The sequence below is a fragment of the Drosophila busckii genome, chromosome 3L (assembly GCF_011750605.1).
Source record: "Drosophila busckii strain San Diego stock center, stock number 13000-0081.31 chromosome 3L, ASM1175060v1, whole genome shotgun sequence".
Classification (NCBI taxonomy): Eukaryota; Metazoa; Arthropoda; class Insecta; order Diptera; family Drosophilidae; genus Drosophila; species Drosophila busckii.
In genome coordinates this window covers 12,654,036-12,669,690 of record NC_046606.1, presented here as the reverse complement: position 1 = coordinate 12,669,690, position 15,655 = coordinate 12,654,036, and the positions used below count along the sequence as shown (strand labels likewise).

At 43.8% G+C, this 15,655-nt stretch overlaps 8 protein-coding genes across 8 annotated transcripts; 4 read left to right on the top strand and 4 right to left on the bottom strand.

The window, feature by feature from the left end:
* Positions 1–81: 81 nt before the first annotated feature.
* On the bottom strand, positions 82–3,304 carry LOC108600118 (proliferation-associated protein 2G4). The gene is made up of 8 exons (XM_017987496.2): positions 3,217–3,304; positions 2,741–2,838; positions 2,299–2,435; positions 2,080–2,242; positions 1,279–1,500; positions 766–991; positions 403–530; positions 82–341 (listed from the first exon to the last, which is right to left on the bottom strand). The coding sequence occupies exons 1-8, from the start codon at positions 3,302–3,304 to the stop codon at positions 225–227; spliced, it is 1,179 nt and encodes a 392-aa protein (XP_017842985.1). The 3' UTR covers positions 82–224.
* A 209-nt stretch (positions 3,305–3,513) lies between these two features.
* LOC108600630 (adenosine 3'-phospho 5'-phosphosulfate transporter 2) lies at positions 3,514–4,987 on the top strand. The gene is made up of 2 exons (XM_017988317.2): positions 3,514–4,705; positions 4,762–4,987. Exons 1-2 carry the CDS (start codon positions 3,672–3,674, stop codon positions 4,916–4,918), a joined length of 1,191 nt encoding a protein of 396 aa, XP_017843806.1. The 5' UTR covers positions 3,514–3,671; the 3' UTR covers positions 4,919–4,987.
* On the bottom strand, positions 4,937–5,792 carry LOC108600631. Its single transcript, XM_017988318.2, has 3 exons — positions 5,555–5,792; positions 5,263–5,500; positions 4,937–5,197 (listed from the first exon to the last, which is right to left on the bottom strand). Exons 1-3 carry the CDS (start codon positions 5,572–5,574, stop codon positions 5,018–5,020), a joined length of 438 nt encoding a protein of 145 aa, XP_017843807.1. The 5' UTR covers positions 5,575–5,792; the 3' UTR covers positions 4,937–5,017.
* A 334-nt stretch (positions 5,793–6,126) lies between these two features.
* On the top strand, positions 6,127–8,250 carry LOC108600633 (FGGY carbohydrate kinase domain-containing protein). The gene is made up of 6 exons (XM_017988320.2): positions 6,127–6,408; positions 6,475–7,343; positions 7,400–7,550; positions 7,607–7,681; positions 7,738–7,956; positions 8,018–8,250. The coding sequence occupies exons 1-6, from the start codon at positions 6,223–6,225 to the stop codon at positions 8,159–8,161; spliced, it is 1,644 nt and encodes a 547-aa protein (XP_017843809.2). The 5' UTR covers positions 6,127–6,222; the 3' UTR covers positions 8,162–8,250.
* On the bottom strand, positions 8,168–9,515 carry LOC108600634 (mitochondrial E3 ubiquitin protein ligase 1). Its single transcript, XM_017988321.2, has 4 exons — positions 9,349–9,515; positions 8,703–9,286; positions 8,442–8,649; positions 8,168–8,384 (listed from the first exon to the last, which is right to left on the bottom strand). The coding sequence occupies exons 1-4, from the start codon at positions 9,451–9,453 to the stop codon at positions 8,265–8,267; spliced, it is 1,017 nt and encodes a 338-aa protein (XP_017843810.2). The 5' UTR covers positions 9,454–9,515; the 3' UTR covers positions 8,168–8,264.
* A 548-nt stretch (positions 9,516–10,063) lies between these two features.
* On the top strand, positions 10,064–11,052 carry LOC108599334 (CG13806). The gene is made up of 2 exons (XM_017986138.2): positions 10,064–10,141; positions 10,197–11,052. The coding sequence occupies exons 1-2, from the start codon at positions 10,112–10,114 to the stop codon at positions 11,049–11,051; spliced, it is 885 nt and encodes a 294-aa protein (XP_017841627.2). The 5' UTR covers positions 10,064–10,111; the 3' UTR covers position 11,052.
* Positions 11,053–11,312: 260 nt separating this feature from the next.
* On the top strand, positions 11,313–12,182 carry LOC108599260. Its single transcript, XM_017986055.2, has one exon. The coding sequence runs from the start codon at positions 11,314–11,316 to the stop codon at positions 12,121–12,123; it is 810 nt and encodes a 269-aa protein (XP_017841544.2). The 5' UTR covers position 11,313; the 3' UTR covers positions 12,124–12,182.
* A 730-nt stretch (positions 12,183–12,912) lies between these two features.
* On the bottom strand, positions 12,913–15,426 carry LOC108600791 (major royal jelly protein 1). Its single transcript, XM_017986010.1, has 3 exons — positions 14,983–15,426; positions 13,610–13,806; positions 12,913–13,456 (listed from the first exon to the last, which is right to left on the bottom strand). The coding sequence occupies exons 1-3, from the start codon at positions 15,424–15,426 to the stop codon at positions 12,913–12,915; spliced, it is 1,185 nt and encodes a 394-aa protein (XP_017841499.1).
* Positions 15,427–15,655: the final 229 nt, after the last annotated feature.

The following is a 15,655-nucleotide window of genomic DNA, read 5'->3' as shown; positions in this document are numbered from 1 at the left end:
AGCTGACTGCACTGTTCTGTTTTAAAAAAGTGAAAAAGAAAGGAATTTCTTCAAAGTTCTTGGAACCAAAAAGAGTTATTGTTTTTGTAGTCAAAAGGTTTCTCTGTTTTTACTACTCAATGTATGCTATAGTAAAATTTAATGGAGCGTCAGCAGTAGGCAGCGCAATTGTTCACATTGTTGTTGCTTTAAGGGGGCGTGATTGTAATCGGACGAGAGGCAGCCTATGCCTTGGTCTCAACGGCCGGCGCCGATTCCACTTTAGTCGCAGCGCTGCCAGCAGCAGCCTTCTTACCCTTGCCCTTGCCTTTCACGGGTCCCAAAGGCTGTTCAACCAGCTCCTAAAAATGATAAGTAATACTTGTTTAAGTAAAATATGCTTGAGCTTGGCAAATATCTTACCTTGAGCTCAGCCTGCGCAATGTTGTGTTCGCTGACAAAGTTCTCTGCGTTGAAGGGTATGCCGGTAACAAGATTGACGCCATTGGGCATTAGCAGCACAGTATGCTTGAACTGCGCCACAATCTCAGCTGTAGATTAAAGAAAAAGTAATTAAAAAACCACTTCAAACTTAATTTTTATTTAGAGATTTGATTGTAGCATTGGCATGTTCAGACAGAGGCTACAGAATGAGGCGCAACTGCTGAAGACGTCAAAACCTTTGCTCTGGCAAAATGTCTGGCCGTAGTTGGAAGCTCAAAAGAGTTGGACCAAATCCGGAATTAAGTTTTGCCATTGAATAATGAATAAGGTACTGGCACTTACTTGGCTTCTCATACAGCACTTGGAAAGGCTCAATCATTTTATGGGAAACACACTCAACGACTCCCATGCGTGCCTTAGTCTCCTCCTCGAAGCTGCGGATGTTGAAAGGCATGTTACCGTACTTGGTTTTCACTTCGGCAAGCAGCGCTCGCGATGCCTTCAGTTTCAGCATATAGTTCTCATCCGACTTCTTGAATATGGAGACCTTTGTGTCCTTCTCACGTCCCTGCAACAAAACGAAATGTTAGTAATGCAAGCCAAATAATTCTTATAACATAATAAAATAATAAACAACGTTCTCAGATCTCATAATCTTACAATCTCTGGACTAACAATAGCGCTACATTGTAGTTGAAGGACATGTGCCAAGCTGTTTGAAGCAGCCGCCAAGCGTACAAGACACTTACATGCCACCCAAAACTACGCCACTTTGCCAAGCCAATCCTCAAGTGCGTTGTTTTAATCATCGAACAAAAGTTGGCAAGAAAAGTTTAGGTTTGGATATACACTTACCACACCCTCGCCGGTGCTAACAATAACATCGATGGCATAGACCTCGTGCTTATCGAATGTGCACTTTTCATGCTCCTTGCGCTGCGCTTCGCTTGGATTCTGTATAATCGTCTTCTCACCATCAATTTTGAACTGCTTGAGCTCGTGACTGAGCATGCCTTCAATAGGCTTGCACTTGTACGACTCGCTGATCTGTTGCACGGCATCAGTAATGTTATAGTTCTATAAAGATAAATCGAATATATATAAAAATTGATTTCCAATCGAAGTGCAGCTAACTTAAGAACTGTACGCAACTTTAAAGACCAAACATTTCTGTGTATAAACTCGTTCAGTTCACGAAATTGCAATTATTATCTGCAGACGTTGAGATGTGCTGTGCTATTCGTATTTTGAGCAGCAGACAATCCGTTGACTGCAGAACTACTTCTTAGTATTTAATTAAATTCAATCAAAGTTTAGATAAGCTAAGAGCTGTGCGCAATTTTAAAGACCAAACACTTCTGTGTATAAACTCGTTCAGTTCACGAAATTGCAATTATTATCCGCAGCCGTTGAGATGTACTGTGCCATTAGTATATTGAGCAGCAGACAATCCGTTGACTGCAGAATTAGTTTTAAAATTAGATTTGTGCACAATATACCTAAATACATAGCTTGGCAATAACAAACAATGCGAAAGGAATATTGCCGCACTTGTTCTATGCAAGTGTTGAGATGTGCGGTCGCTGAAGAAACTACGCCGTACAATCCGTTTCTTGCACTAAACTGATTTAAAATGCAAACATTTGATATACTTACGCTAGCGCCGGGTTTCAGCAGACGCAAGGCAGCCTGAACGGCCCAATAAGCAGCCAGTATGACATCAGCCTGGCGTCCCGTTATTTTCTGGTCAGCGCCAGCGCCCACAACTACAGTATGAGCGGCTACAGCGATAAAACCATCAATATGCGCACCCAGATCGCTGCAGATATTTAAATATTTAACAGTTGGCCACATATGAATATATACACAACTTACATTTTGACAAGATCGCCAGCCTTGAGCGTATAGTCGGCATCGTTCTTGGATGGTGAAAAATGGCAGACACAGTTGTTGACAGATAAGCATGTCGGAAATGCAATACCCTTCTTCAGATCCTTCTCTTTTTTGTATACCTGAAAAGATACTCGTCGTTAGCAAATTTGTTCACAGCACACACAACAGCTGGCATGTTGCCAAGTTGTCCTCAGATCTCATAATCTATGAATCTTTGGCTCTCATAAACGCCCACTTTGCCGCACGTTCTGTAACCAGCGCCAAGACACACGTGGGACAAAATATCCACGCATGCCGCAAGCATGTTTGACACACGCTGCCGTGCCACATAACGCAAAAGCTTGCGAGCTGAGAGTCTCAATTATGTAGGTTTTAATCATTGGACATTTGTGGCTTGTGTTGGATATAACCGACTGAAACTTACTTTGCTGGTTTCCTCAGTCAGCAGACTGTCACCCTGGCTGCATATTTCCCGCACTGAGGCATCCGCTACGCAGAGTCCAATTAACGATTTAAGTGTTTCTAAAATTAAACGCAATACAGAAATAGTCAAGTTATTTCCATGCGAAACAAGTTCCTGCCTTTTTGAGCGTGCGTATCGTATTAGCATGCAATTGTTTCTTACGCCATCGCTTGCTTATTGGCCTTTAAAAACAATGGAAAAGTTTCAACACCTACAAAATTTTGAGGTTATACACGCTTTACGCTCTCGTATATCCCGCGTACAACGACAGAGCAAGCCAGCCGCGTGGCCACTTCTCGACAGCGCAGCCGACGTCAGCTTCACTGTTTTCGGCCTAACACGTAGCAGCGAGCGTAGACGAAAGCAGAAAATGCCAGAAATCACTTTCACCTGGCCACCGTAATTTGGTAATTGCGCTGTACTTAAGCAATACTCACTGTTAACAATTTCGCCAGCCAATTTGTATTTAGTAACAACTAAATCCTCCGCTATTGTCTTCTCGGGTTCCTTTTCTACGTCTGCCATTTTTAAAATGAAAATGAAACAAAAACGAGTAGCTAAATGACGCGCTTGTAGTAAAATGTAGAGTAAGTATCGATGTCTCTGTTGACTCGATATCGATAGCGACCATATCGATTAAATAATCACTACACTGCAACATACTTGTGATAAGTAACAGGTGGATAGCTCCACTTAAATATACATAGCTGATTTACAATTGATAAAAACAAACATTAAAAGTAACATAAACAAAAATTGGCGTTTTGATACAGAATTTAATTACAAATTTTACAAAATGCATAATCAATAATGCAAAATGCGTGTGTAAGAGTGTTAAAATTACATCAACACACACTCTATCACAGAGCAACTAATTAATTTTCCACTAAAAATGGGAGCTGACAGCCAAGCTGGCAGTGGAAACAGCATTATCAGCATTAATAATGATACACACTCTACAACGACCACAGCGACAACGCAGCGGAAGCCTTCATCCGCTGTCAAGGCACAAAATGCTGAGCTGCATATATTATGCTTTGATCTTAGCAACTACAACAAGACGACGCAGTTCCTCTTGAGCTGTACCGGCGTCTTCGTCCTATACATCATATATGGCTATCTGCAAGAGCTAATCTTTACAGTGGAGGGCTTCAAGCCCTACGGCTGGTTTTTAACACTGGTGCAGTTTGCTTACTACATAATCTTCGGAATGGTAGAGCGTCGCTTGGAGGCATATAGAACAATGGGGGCTGGTGGTGCCATATGGACTGTACAACCCGCGCCACGTTGCATTCCCATACGCACCTATTTTGTGCTGGCAGCACTGACGCTCGGCACCATGGGCTTGTCCAACTCTAGTCTGGGTTATCTCAACTATCCCACGCAGGTGATATTCAAGTGTTGCAAGCTAATACCAGTGCTGGTGGGCAGCATTATTATACAAGGCAAGCGATATGGACCATTAGATTTTGCGGCTGCCTTGTCTATGTGCATCGGCCTGGCCTGGTTTACATTAGCCGATTCTCAGATGACGCCCAACTTCAATTCACTTGGGGTTGCGATGATATCAGGTGCACTTCTTTGCGACGCTGCCATTGGCAATGTACAGGAGAAGGCAATGCGCGAGCACAATGCACCCAGCAGCGAGGTTGTGTTCTATTCCTATGGCTTAGGCTTTATATATCTTTTTGTGATTATGTTGCTCACCGGCAACTTCTTCAGCGGATTTGCTTTCTGTCTTGCACATCCGCAGGAAACATTTGGTTATGGCCTTCTTTTTAGCCTGTCTGGCTACTTGGGCATACAATTTGTGCTAGCGCTGGTGCGAAGCAGTGGCGCTCCATTGGCTGCAACTGTAACCACCGCACGCAAGGCTGTGACCATCGCCTTTTCATTTCTGCTCTTCAGCAAGCCATTTACCTTGCAGTAAGTAAGAGGCAACTAAGATCAATATTGTGATTAATAACGTTTTGTTTCCTTAGATATGTCTGGTCTGGATTGATTGTGGTTCTCGGAATTTATCTTAATGTTTACAGCAAGAAGAACAAGCTGACATTTACTGACTTGAGGCATAGGATCAAGCAAATGGGCGCCAAGCTATCTCGTTCACCAAGTCGAAAATTCCTCGTTGAAGTATAAACATGATTCGTACCAAAAATATACTTAATCTTAACATTTAGTCCAATCGATATTGTGTGTAAAAATAAACTATATGTATATATATAATATATAAGCAAACTATCTGTCTACATCAAGCTCCATTACGCGCTTAAAGAGGTCTTGACGCTCCTTCGCTGATGCCGTTTGGCCCATCATGCGATCCAAAAACTGCCGCTGGTGGTTAATAATAAATTTATTGCATTGTATGACGGTGGCTCCCACATACAGAGTGCGGAATTTTGCACGCACATCACCTATCTGCAAATGATAAATCAATCAGTCAACAAATAATATGGAAATGTGTACATAATTTGATAGCTCACCAGTGTGATGAGTGGCAATATGCTTGATAAATAGCGTTGTCCACGATGCAAGCAACGTATAATGGCTATTTTGGTGCGATCATTGCAGTATTTCACACGAAAGCCGTGCTCCAAGATGCCCAGAGCATACACTCCATAATATTTCTCAACATATTTCAGCAGACACTTGGCTACTGTGTGGTCGTTGAGACGCAGCGTTTTCACGGGCGTATGTGGCACTATTTGCACGGCTATGTAACTGATAAGCAGAATGATTAGCTTGTTATTTTTATCATTTGCTAATTTAACTCACCGATTTTTAATGCGCACCATTGTAAACAAACCGTGGGAAACGTGCGCTGCTCATACATAGCGCTGCCAGTTTGTTATGTATTCTAAGGTGGCAACGCTGCAAGCGATCTGTGAGAGAGCGCGCAGTTGACAATTTGAATTGCGGCCATAATCATAAATGTAAGTTTTCAATGACCTTGAGTTGGTGCACGGCGACTAATCAAACAAATCGCTCTACAAATAAGTGTTACATCAAAATTACAGCACCATATAAAAAGTATCAGATTAAATATGTTTACCAGCCAAGTGAGATGTAAAGTAAAAGTCACCAGAATATATAATATACACATTAAATTGCGCACACAAGTTATGGTAATAATTTATTTATAAAAAGTCATTTACCCATATAAATGAATTTATATGCAGCGCTTAATAAACAGCAAACTGCACACCGTTAGCAGCGCAGCCTCTCTTCAAGAGATGCGCGATGCATTGCGCTCTAAGCTTGACTGTGCGCCAGAGAGCGGGAGAGATCTCTCACAAACCGGTCGAAGGGCTGCAGACACTCTGACAGCTCAAATTTCTTATCAGTCTCAGTCGACATTTGACGCTTCACGAGTCCGGAGGCGCGCGCGACAGTCATTGAATAATAACATTTATTTGACCGCAAATAGATTCAACAGCGGCAATATGTCTAATGAGACTTACTTCGTGGGTGTGGATGTGGGTACTGGCAGTGCTCGAGCGGCACTAGTTGCAGCTGATGGTCGTGTGGAGCAGCAAGCGGTGCAAGAAATAAAGACTTGGACACCGGAGCCACACTACTACGAGCAGTCAACGGACGACATTTGGCAGGCGATATGCAAGGTGGTGAAGGTAATAAAATAAATAGGCCGTCGCTTGTTTGTTTAGATTAACTTAGTTTGCATTTATTACGTACAGCAAGTGATTGCCGGTATCAACAAGTCTCAAGTCAAGGGCATTGGCTTTGATGCCACCTGTTCACTGGTAATACTGGGGACAGATGGCGCTCCATTGACAGTAAGCAAGAATGGTGCAGTCGAGCAGAATGTCATACTGTGGATGGATCATCGTGCGGAAAAGGAAACGGCGAAGATTAATGAGAGCAAGCATGCCTTGTTGCGTTATGTGGGCGGTCAGGTGTCGCTGGAAATGGAGATGCCCAAGTTGCTATGGCTAAAGCGGCATCTGCCTAATACATATAATGGCATATGGCGCGCATTTGATCTGCCAGACTTTCTAACCTGGCGTGCAACGGGCGTGGACACCAGATCACTATGCTCCGTGGTCTGCAAGTGGAACTATGATGCAGCTGCACACAACTGGAACGAGGACTTTCTACGTGCTGCGGATCTGCAAGAGCTGGCAAGTAAAAAGTTCGCAGCCATTGGTAGCGATGTGCAGCCACCTGGCAAACCGGTGGGCAAAGGTCTAAGCCCACAAGCAGCTACCGAGCTAGGCCTGGCAGTGGGCACAGTGGTTAGCACATCGCTTATTGATGCGCATGCCGGTGCCTTGGGCATGTTGGGCTGCCGCGCCGACAACAATGAAGATGCTGTTGATGACGTGCAGGGCAAGATGGCGCTTATAGCGGGAACCTCCACCTGTCACATGAGCATAACGCGCACTGCTTGCTTTGCGGAGGGCGTGTGGGGTCCTTATCAGGATGCCATAATTCCTGGCTACTTTTTGAACGAAGGTGGTCAATCTATTGCTGGTCATCTGCTGGATCATGTGCTCAAGACTCATGAGAGCTATGCTGCGCTGAAAGAGCAACTGGTGGAGGACAAGTATGTAGCAATCAAAATTAAATAAAATTTGTTTCAAACTGAAATTAAACTTACAGATATATTTACCTGCATTTGAATAAATTGCTCAATCAGTTGGCCCAAGAGCGTGGCCTTAGCAATGTCAGCTGCCTGACTCAGGATGTGCATGTCTGGCCGGACCTGCATGGCAATCGTTCACCTGTAGCTGATCCAACACTACGTGGCATAGTGGGTTAAAACATTTCGAGTAGATGCAGCTCTAAATAAATTTCTTCCCCCCACAGTTGACTGGTCTGGACATGACGCGCGGCGTGCAGTCGTTGGCCATTAAATATTTGGCATTTACCCAGGCGCTAGCTGTGAGTAGGCAAAATAAGTAGCTATTTAATATACTTAGTTCCTCTTTAATTTGTAGTATGGCACGCGTCATATTATCGAGAATCTCTATCAGCACAAGCGCGCACCATTCCATACGCTGCTCTTCTGCGGTGGCCTGGCCAAGAACCCGCTCTATGTACAGTGCCATGCCGATATTTGCAATTTGCCAGCACTTATACCTGATGAACAGGAAATGGTGCTAGTGGGTGCTGCAGCATTGGGTGCAGCTGCTGCAGGATACTACAAGAGCTTGGAGGTACGTAACAGCTTTCAAGTAATTCAATTAAGTTTATAATTAAAGCCTTTAATTCTTTTAGAGTGCCTCGAAAGCTATGGGTGGCACTGGTCAGCTGCTGCCTCCAAATCCTCAGACTGTGGAGCTGCACAATCGCAAATACAAAGTGTTCCTCAAGCTCTTGGAGCATCAACGGCAGTACAGAGAGATTATGCAAGGAGCTTAGATTGCTTAACTTTTGGCTTGTTAAAACTTTAAGCAAATTTTTATAAATAATTGTAAAACTGCACACGTAACGTAAATGATGATGTTTGACTATATACATGGGCTTAGGCTATAAATGCTGCCGCCTTAGATTCGATTTTGCAACGGCACACGGGGCAGGTTACTTCGATTTTTTGTGCGCAATCCTCACAGAGACAGACATGTCCACAAGGCAACAATATAATCTGCAAAATTTTAAAAAGAATTAATTTAAAGTTTATAACATTTACGAGTTGACGTACTTCCTTGGGATTGGTAGAGCACACCACGCAGAGCTGATCCTGGCTTAGTGTATGCGGCCGATTACGTGCACGTCGCTCTCGTCGTTCTGATTCCAGTCGCTTGCGTATTTTGGCCTCTTCGCGCTCCTGCTTCTTTTTGCGGTACAGCTTGCGCATTATGAGACCCACCAACACCATGGAAATGCTGCTGCATACTACAATCTTAAAGCTGCAAAGAGAATTATTTAATGTTCAAGCGGATTAGTTAGTTGGCAAGCTTACAGCATTGATGATTTGGCATCTTCAAAGCGCTTGATTAGCGTTGACTTAGTGGCGGTGGTGAGATAGAGTGGTCCTAACTTCGACGGCTGCATGCGCAGCGTTTGGCCGTCCATTTCTAGCTCGCCAATGGCAGTCAGGAAACTGCCATCGCGTAGCACTTGCTCCGTCGTCTGTAGTCCTTTTTGCCTCACACCCGTAAAGAAGCCAAACACGTGATCAAAGAACGACAGCGATGTGGCCTCATAGTTGTCATACACTATGTCCACATCGAGCACGGCCGCTGTCATGGCATCAACTATTTCCACGCCATGCTCCTGATTCCGTAGCTCGAACGGCATCTCATTGGCACTCTCGTGAATCAGTTTACGCTGTTCTGCCCAGAATCCAGCAAAAGCGCGCATTACACGATGCTCGTGCAGTTTTACAATCTGCAGAACGCCGCTTACGCTGGGCACGAAGCTGCTGCGGAGCGGCACGCCCATCGGCGTTACAGTGCCCCGTATTACAGCATAAGGTATCTTTTTGTCCCGTTGACGCGCCACTAGGGACTTGAGGTCACTATCGATGTTGTACTGTGGCGCCGCCTGCAAAAGTTTTCGCGCTGTTTATGATTATGCAGAGAAATGTGCAACAAATCTTCACTTACCCGCAATTGTTTGGCGTTGTTCTTACACTTTGCATATTCACGCACACAGAGTCCTAGGATAAGCAGGTCAACGCCCAGCGCCACAGATTCGTGTAAGAAATCCATGATTTATATTTACAAAATAAAATAGTTTTAGATTTGTACGAATTATGTGTGTTTGGTTCTTGTTGAATTTTGTTGTTGTCGTAACTTGAGTGAACAGCTGTTGAATTAGACTCGTAAGAGTAAAGAGCGCAGCATGATGGGTACAGTAAGTGTATCTCTTTCGTCAATTATTCTGCATGCTCTCGATAACAGTCTGGCAACGCTACATATAAAAGATTTAAAAAGCGCGCCACGTCAATTTGCTTTAGCTTAGAGAAATGATGGGCAAATATTTGATTTTTCTAAGAGCGTAAATAAATTTTAAGTGCTTAATATTTGCTCCGCCTGCAGATTGATATGAGTAATTTGTGTGAGTGTGTGAGCAAATACAAACACATTTATATTAAATTCTTGGTTTTGTTGTTGCAATAACTGTGCGTTGTTATGGAATTTCTTAACTTCTCTAGCTGATAGTCCCCAATAGATACAGTTACTATGTCACTTACACATACACACTCAATTGGTATCTGTTGAGATGACTCTACGTTTGGAGATATCTTTACCTTCTATATTTAGTTGCTTATGAGTCAAGCATTTATAGTTGCTCTCAATCACGCAACAAATTCAGACTATTCGAGTACATTGAAGCAATTAGACGTGTCTTTAAACCAATTCAATTATGTCCTTTAATAAGCTTTTTATTTGCTTGGTAAGCTTACACAATTAATTAGAAACACTTATACCTAATAATATTTTATCAACAGTTGCTGCTCAACGTCAGCAATTTGATACACTCGGCCATTTTGTCCAGACAACTCATAGAGCCAAGAGAAACACACAGTTGTGAGGGACGCAAGACTGCAGGTCCTATTTGCGAGTCCTGCGATTTGTTGTCTACCTGTCTGCAGCACTCCAACGGCTGGGTCAACATACCCGTCGAGTCCTGCGATACTGCGAAAGGTTATTATTGCAATGCTCGCCTGGGCACATGCTCCAATGCCACTGGACCCTGCCATCCTTTTGCCGTCGACGTAAACTTCCAGTGCACCTCCCAGGGAACTTTTCCAGATCCCTATGATTGCCAGAAATACCACATGTGCTACTTCTTTGAAACCACATTGGTCGCCGCCACTGTGAGCTGTGGCAATGACAAGGCATTCAACGCACGCACCGGCCAGTGCTCCTTGACAGTGCAGAGCAGTGTCTGTACCCAACCGCAGTATCAGTGTCCACATGCTGGCTTTGTATCCGCCTGGCCCAGCAACCCCAACATATTCTACGTCTGCAAGTCCACAGTGAATCTAAATCTTAATGACTCTGTCATCATTTATCCGTCACTTCACCGCTGCAACGACGGCGAGGTCTTTGATAACTTTGGTTGTCGCGCAGATAGCAATGTGCCTATGGAGACTACACTAAGACCGTCGGAAGATCCTAACGATGATGGCTATACCGTCGTGCCAATGAGATGTGAGCACGTGGGTCTCATGGCGGATCCACAGAGCTGTTACAAGTATTACTATTGCTCTGGGGTAAATGGAGGGCTGCGCCACATGGACTGTCCAGTGGGCACTTACTACAAGTCAGATGTTGCCTCCTGTGTGCTTGGCACGTGTTAAATTAGCGTCAAGTGTTTCTTTTATTATCAATTATTGTTTCCTCTATTTAAAAAATAAACACTTCTTAAAATACTATTCAATTGTCAATGTCATGAAGTCATGGAGGGAATTTACCTTTCTATCGTTTTTGCAACATTCCCCTTTTAATTTTGTTGATAACTAATTAAGCAGCAAAATATTATCTTTTAATTATGCGTCTAACAAGTCGAATGTCTGCTATTTAAGAAGCTGCCAGAGGCACAGCCAGCAAACAGTCTTCGAGATGAGGTGCTTTAAATTGTTGCTAACACTGCTGGTGGGTCTAGTTGGCTGTCAGGCCAATGCTCTAGTGAATAGGACTCACTTGGGAATAGACGCAGCAGCGCTTGTGACAAATCCTTGCCAGGAGGTGAAAACAGCAGGCTTTATCTGCGTGGATTGCGGCACGTTGGGCTTCTGCTCAAACGTTAATGGGCAATGGCAAACTGTGGGCATGACAGATTGCAAAACGGAACGCGGCTTTTACTGCAGTGATGAGGGTCAAGGAACTATTGGTTGCACCTGGCAGCCGAAGTGCACGGTGCCAGTGCGTGGCAAGTTCTATTGCCAGCAACCTGGTTTTTTCCCTGATCCCTACGACTGCCGTAGCTATCACGAGTGCGATGAGCGACATGTGGACACGCCGCGGCAGTGCACCAATGGTGCTGGCTACTCGCTGGCTACAAATACTTGTGTGATTCCACGACACACCGACCAGTGCACGGAGAAGCAATACGAATGTCGCGCTGTGGGCGATACAGGCGCCTGGCCGGCCGACAATCGGTTCTACTATGTGTGTCAGAAGGAGACCGTGGGCGGCGACGATTACTATTATCCGCTGATGATGAAGTGCCGCGAGGGCTATGAATTCAATGGCCATAGCTGTGTGCAGTCTTCCAGGTCGCTGAAAAGCATCAATTGCATGGATGGTGAGCTGATTGCAGCAGACGACGACAGCGGCTTCTATATCTGTATCAACAACAATCTGTATTATCAGACTTGTGGCGTCGGCAATCGTTTTGATCCCGTCCAGCTCACGTGTCGTCCTGTTTAGACCAGCACATGTTCTCCACTTCTGATTACAGCAAATAATAAAGCTGATTGCAATACAAATACATTTAGTACAATTATGTCAAGGGTGATCAGCTTAGTTATATCAAGGTTATTGGCATTATCACACTTGCGAATATTTTTCTATACTTATCTGCAAATTAAAGTTGTTAACAGCAGCATATTTCTGACTTAATGGCTTCATGGCTTGCTATTTAAGAGCCTGTAGGAAAAAAAGTCAAGCGTGAGTCTACAAAATGTTGAAGATTATATTGCTGTGCGTCTTGTGCTTTCTGCTGGCAGAGACTTGTCGCGTTGACATTCTCTATCCGGCGGATGATGAGTATGGCTATTACTGGTGCTTGAGGGGGCAACTGCAATATGAGACTTGTCCAAAGGGCACCTACTTTGATAGCTCTAATCAAATGTGTAGACAAGGCGAGCCACCTTCAAAATCTACAACAACCGCAGAAGTAACAACAATAGAAGCAACAACCACAAAAGCAACAACCACAAAAGCAAGAACTACAGAAGGAACCACCACAAAACCAACAACCACAAAAGCAACAAGCACAATTCCTGTTTGTGATGAGATTGGCATGTGGGAGGACCCAACGGACTGCCGTAAATTTTTCTCTTGCGAGACGATAGGTAATCCCATGGTACCGGGCGTCTGTCGGCCAGGCCAGATATTTAATATAGTCAAATGTTATTGCGTTCCAGGCACTTGTTAACGTTTAATAAATATGACATGGCAACAAAAAATTACTTAAGACTAATAAATTGCAGTTAATTAATCATCGCACTCGCGCACAACCGGATGCAGCACAATGGAGGCGCCGTTGCAGCCTGTGCGATCCGATATAAAGTCATGGAAATTGCTTTCGAGCGCCCACATGAATCGCTTGTGTCCGGGCAGCACCTGCGTGGAGAGACGGCAGTCGCCGCCACGTTGCACCTCCTGCAAATTGGAGGCCTTGAAACAGGTCTCCGAGTCCCACAAATAAATGTCGTTCTCGCCCTTATAGCGGAAGAACAACGAGGTGCCGCCATCGGCACCCAGCAGCACAGCCTGCTTGCCATAGGGCTTGGGTCCCACATCGATAATGGAGCCGGCGCCCTGACCCACACGCAAGTACTCGCCCTTAATGGAGTACAAGCGCGAGGAGCTCAGATAGCTGAAGAAGAGTGTCGAGGTGCCGTCCGGCTTGGCAGTCAATGCGACATAGAGCACATCATTGCTGGGCGCCGTGGCACGTGGCAACACAATGCGGTATGATTTGTTGCCTGTTATGTCGTACACCAGAATGCTGCGAGCACCTGCATCTGCCACATAGCTGCAGTGGAAAGAAGGAAAGAGAAAGAGAAGGAGAGAGAAATTCAATTAGTTGCGTGCTTTGATTAAAAATCCATTAGAGTGAGCATTGCTTTTATCACCGCGCTCTGATAAGATTGCGCAGACTTTGGTTTAGCGAGGATTCTCAACTTACACAAATGGCTTGTTATCTTTGGAGTAGTCAACAACAATGAACTGCAGACGACTTTCGGAGGTAACCAAATCGCTGAGATCAATGCTCTTTACCACCTTGTTGTTGGCCGTATTGATTGCCACAATTTTGGGACTACAGCGACGTATGGGCTGTTCCAGCGTGTTGACAATGCCCACATCCAAGACCCAGAGTAAGCCCTGAAATTAAAAAACAATTAAGAACTGCAATTGGCATTTTTATGAGCTCAGCTTGCATTTGTTGCTTTTGGCATGCAAGTGTTATACATAACATTTTGATTATTTTTGATGAGCTGCAATAATAAAATCAACAACAACAATGGAATTGCTGGAATGCAAATAAATGAATAACATACGCTTGCCACTTTGTTGTTGTTTAATTAAAATGCGCAACAGTTTGCTGTTGAAATGCATTTCGACTTTTGGCTTTGCAAATTAAAATTTAAATGCGCGGAGAATTGCAATGAATGAAACAGATATAAATATGTAGTGGAACGATAATTAATATGCGTTCACAAAATAAAAATATGTGTTTAATTAAGGCCAAGCTATATAATAGATGAAATATGTTGTTATAATAAAATGAAAATGAATGCAAGTGGTAAATAAACTATTTAATATATGTTTGCTTTTCTTTTGGAATTTAGACCAAGCTGGTATTTATATCTTTGAATAAAATGAAAATTTAATAGTGTAATGAAAATATATTACTTGTTCAAAATGTACTATTTAAAGATTTTATGCATATATAAACATGTATGCTAATGGGACAAATATTATTTAATTTTTGGTAGGGCAATAACGACCAATTTAAATTAAAATATTTTAATTCTTGCTACTATAATTTGATGTCAGTTTGTAGAAGCGCCCAGTGTTCATTATTAGCAACAAATTAAATCCCATGTATATCTTTTCCCTATATAGCTAAGATAAATGTTACCGTTACCTTGAACTTTGAAATTCTTTCATTTAAATTAAAAGTATATTTTTTCTTGTTGCTTGCCACACTGACTGCTCAGTTTGTTTGATTAAAAAGGCAATTTCACGCAGCTCAGTTAAAGTAAAAAAAAAAGAAAGTGTAGAGTGGCTCTCGTGTAAATAAATATATGTACATATGCATTTCGGATATGCAGACATGTTTGCATTTTTAAGCTTGTTGGGCAGCGTGTAAAAAAGTTTTCAGTTACATTTTTACATTTTTAAAAGAAACAAATTGCTTTTGCTTTTGTTTTGCTTTGTGTCGTGGACTGGCCAACTGCCAATGTGGCTGGTAATGGCATGTCAGTCAGTTGGGAGAGTAGGGCAGGTGCTCTGATGGGTGGGTTAGCAAAGAATATCAAATTTAATTGCACTCACATTTTGATCCACGGCAATGTCGACCACAGACTGCAGCGCCTGACAGTTGCCCTCCTCCTGTATCGCCCAGCAGGGATATGGCGCTATCTTGGCCAGGCACTCGCCCTTTTTCAGATTCACTTTACCGAGCGTGAATGGCACACCCTGCTTGTATCTGGGCAGCGCCACAAACGCCGAATCACGCTGCAGCTGCGCACGCGTCACAATCACATTCCGGGGCACATAGCGACCGGACTGCACATAAATGTTCTTGGTGGAGTCGCAGGGCCAATGCAGATTGCTGCCACTCAGTTGAAAGGTGAGCTCGGTTAAGGGATTCTTATCACACTTGCTGGTGGCCACAGAGTTGCTCGAACTGCTCGATTCACCCAGCGAGGAGCTGTAACCGGCGAACGTTGCACCGAGCAGCGACAGCAGCTGCAACACCAACAGCAGGGCGGCCATTTTGTACTTTTTGTTCTTGCTGTTGGTTGTTGAGAGTTGGCTTGTTGTTAGCTGTTGACTGCAGCTTGATTATGTGTGAAACTGTGGCAGCGTTTATCACATTTATATTTATAAGCTGAGCTCGACGAGCGCTTGCCGGCGCGTGCTATGCGGCAAGGTCGTCTGGTTAAACATGAGGAAACATGTGTCTGCCGCAAATTTCACACCGTTGTCTCGCACCAGCCAGCAC

Coding starts and splice junctions, on each gene's coding strand:
- LOC108600118 (XM_017987496.2), bottom strand. CDS start 3,304: ATGGCAGACGTAGAAAAGGAACCCGAGAAGACAATAGCGGAGGATTTA. Junction 2,839..3,216: donor GGCTGGCGAAATTGTTAACA/GTGAGTATTGCT, acceptor GTTTAATTTTAG/AAACACTTAAATCGTTAATT. Junction 992..1,278: donor TTAGCACCGGCGAGGGTGTG/GTAAGTGTATAT, acceptor GTTTTGTTGCAG/GGACGTGAGAAGGACACAAA.
- LOC108600630 (XM_017988317.2), top strand. CDS start 3,672: ATGGGAGCTGACAGCCAAGCTGGCAGTGGAAACAGCATTATCAGCATT. Junction 4,706..4,761: donor AGCAAGCCATTTACCTTGCA/GTAAGTAAGAGG, acceptor TTGTTTCCTTAG/ATATGTCTGGTCTGGATTGA.
- LOC108600631 (XM_017988318.2), bottom strand. CDS start 5,574: ATGGTGCGCATTAAAAATCG. Junction 5,501..5,554: donor ATGGTGCGCATTAAAAATCG/GTGAGTTAAATT, acceptor TCTGCTTATCAG/TTACATAGCCGTGCAAATAG. Junction 5,198..5,262: donor TATTGCCACTCATCACACTG/GTGAGCTATCAA, acceptor TATCATTTGCAG/ATAGGTGATGTGCGTGCAAA.
- LOC108600633 (XM_017988320.2), top strand. CDS start 6,223: ATGTCTAATGAGACTTACTTCGTGGGTGTGGATGTGGGTACTGGCAGT. Junction 6,409..6,474: donor CGATATGCAAGGTGGTGAAG/GTAATAAAATAA, acceptor TATTACGTACAG/CAAGTGATTGCCGGTATCAA. Junction 7,551..7,606: donor ATCCAACACTACGTGGCATA/GTGGGTTAAAAC, acceptor TTCCCCCCACAG/TTGACTGGTCTGGACATGAC.
- LOC108600634 (XM_017988321.2), bottom strand. CDS start 9,453: ATGGATTTCTTACACGAATCTGTGGCGCTGGGCGTTGACCTGCTTATC. Junction 9,287..9,348: donor ACAACGCCAAACAATTGCGG/GTAAGTGAAGAT, acceptor AAACTTTTGCAG/GCGGCGCCACAGTACAACAT. Junction 8,385..8,441: donor GCTCTACCAATCCCAAGGAA/GTACGTCAACTC, acceptor AAAATTTTGCAG/ATTATATTGTTGCCTTGTGG.
- LOC108599334 (XM_017986138.2), top strand. CDS start 10,112: ATGTCCTTTAATAAGCTTTTTATTTGCTTG. Junction 10,142..10,196: donor ATAAGCTTTTTATTTGCTTG/GTAAGCTTACAC, acceptor TTTTATCAACAG/TTGCTGCTCAACGTCAGCAA.
- LOC108599260 (XM_017986055.2), top strand. CDS start 11,314: ATGAGGTGCTTTAAATTGTTGCTAACACTGCTGGTGGGTCTAGTTGGC.
- LOC108600791 (XM_017986010.1), bottom strand. CDS start 15,426: ATGGCCGCCCTGCTGTTGGTGTTGCAGCTGCTGTCGCTGCTCGGTGCA. Junction 13,807..14,982: donor ACATTGCCGTGGATCAAAAT/GTGAGTGCAATT, acceptor TTTTAATTTCAG/GGCTTACTCTGGGTCTTGGA. Junction 13,457..13,609: donor AAAGATAACAAGCCATTTGT/GTAAGTTGAGAA, acceptor TTTCCACTGCAG/CTATGTGGCAGATGCAGGTG.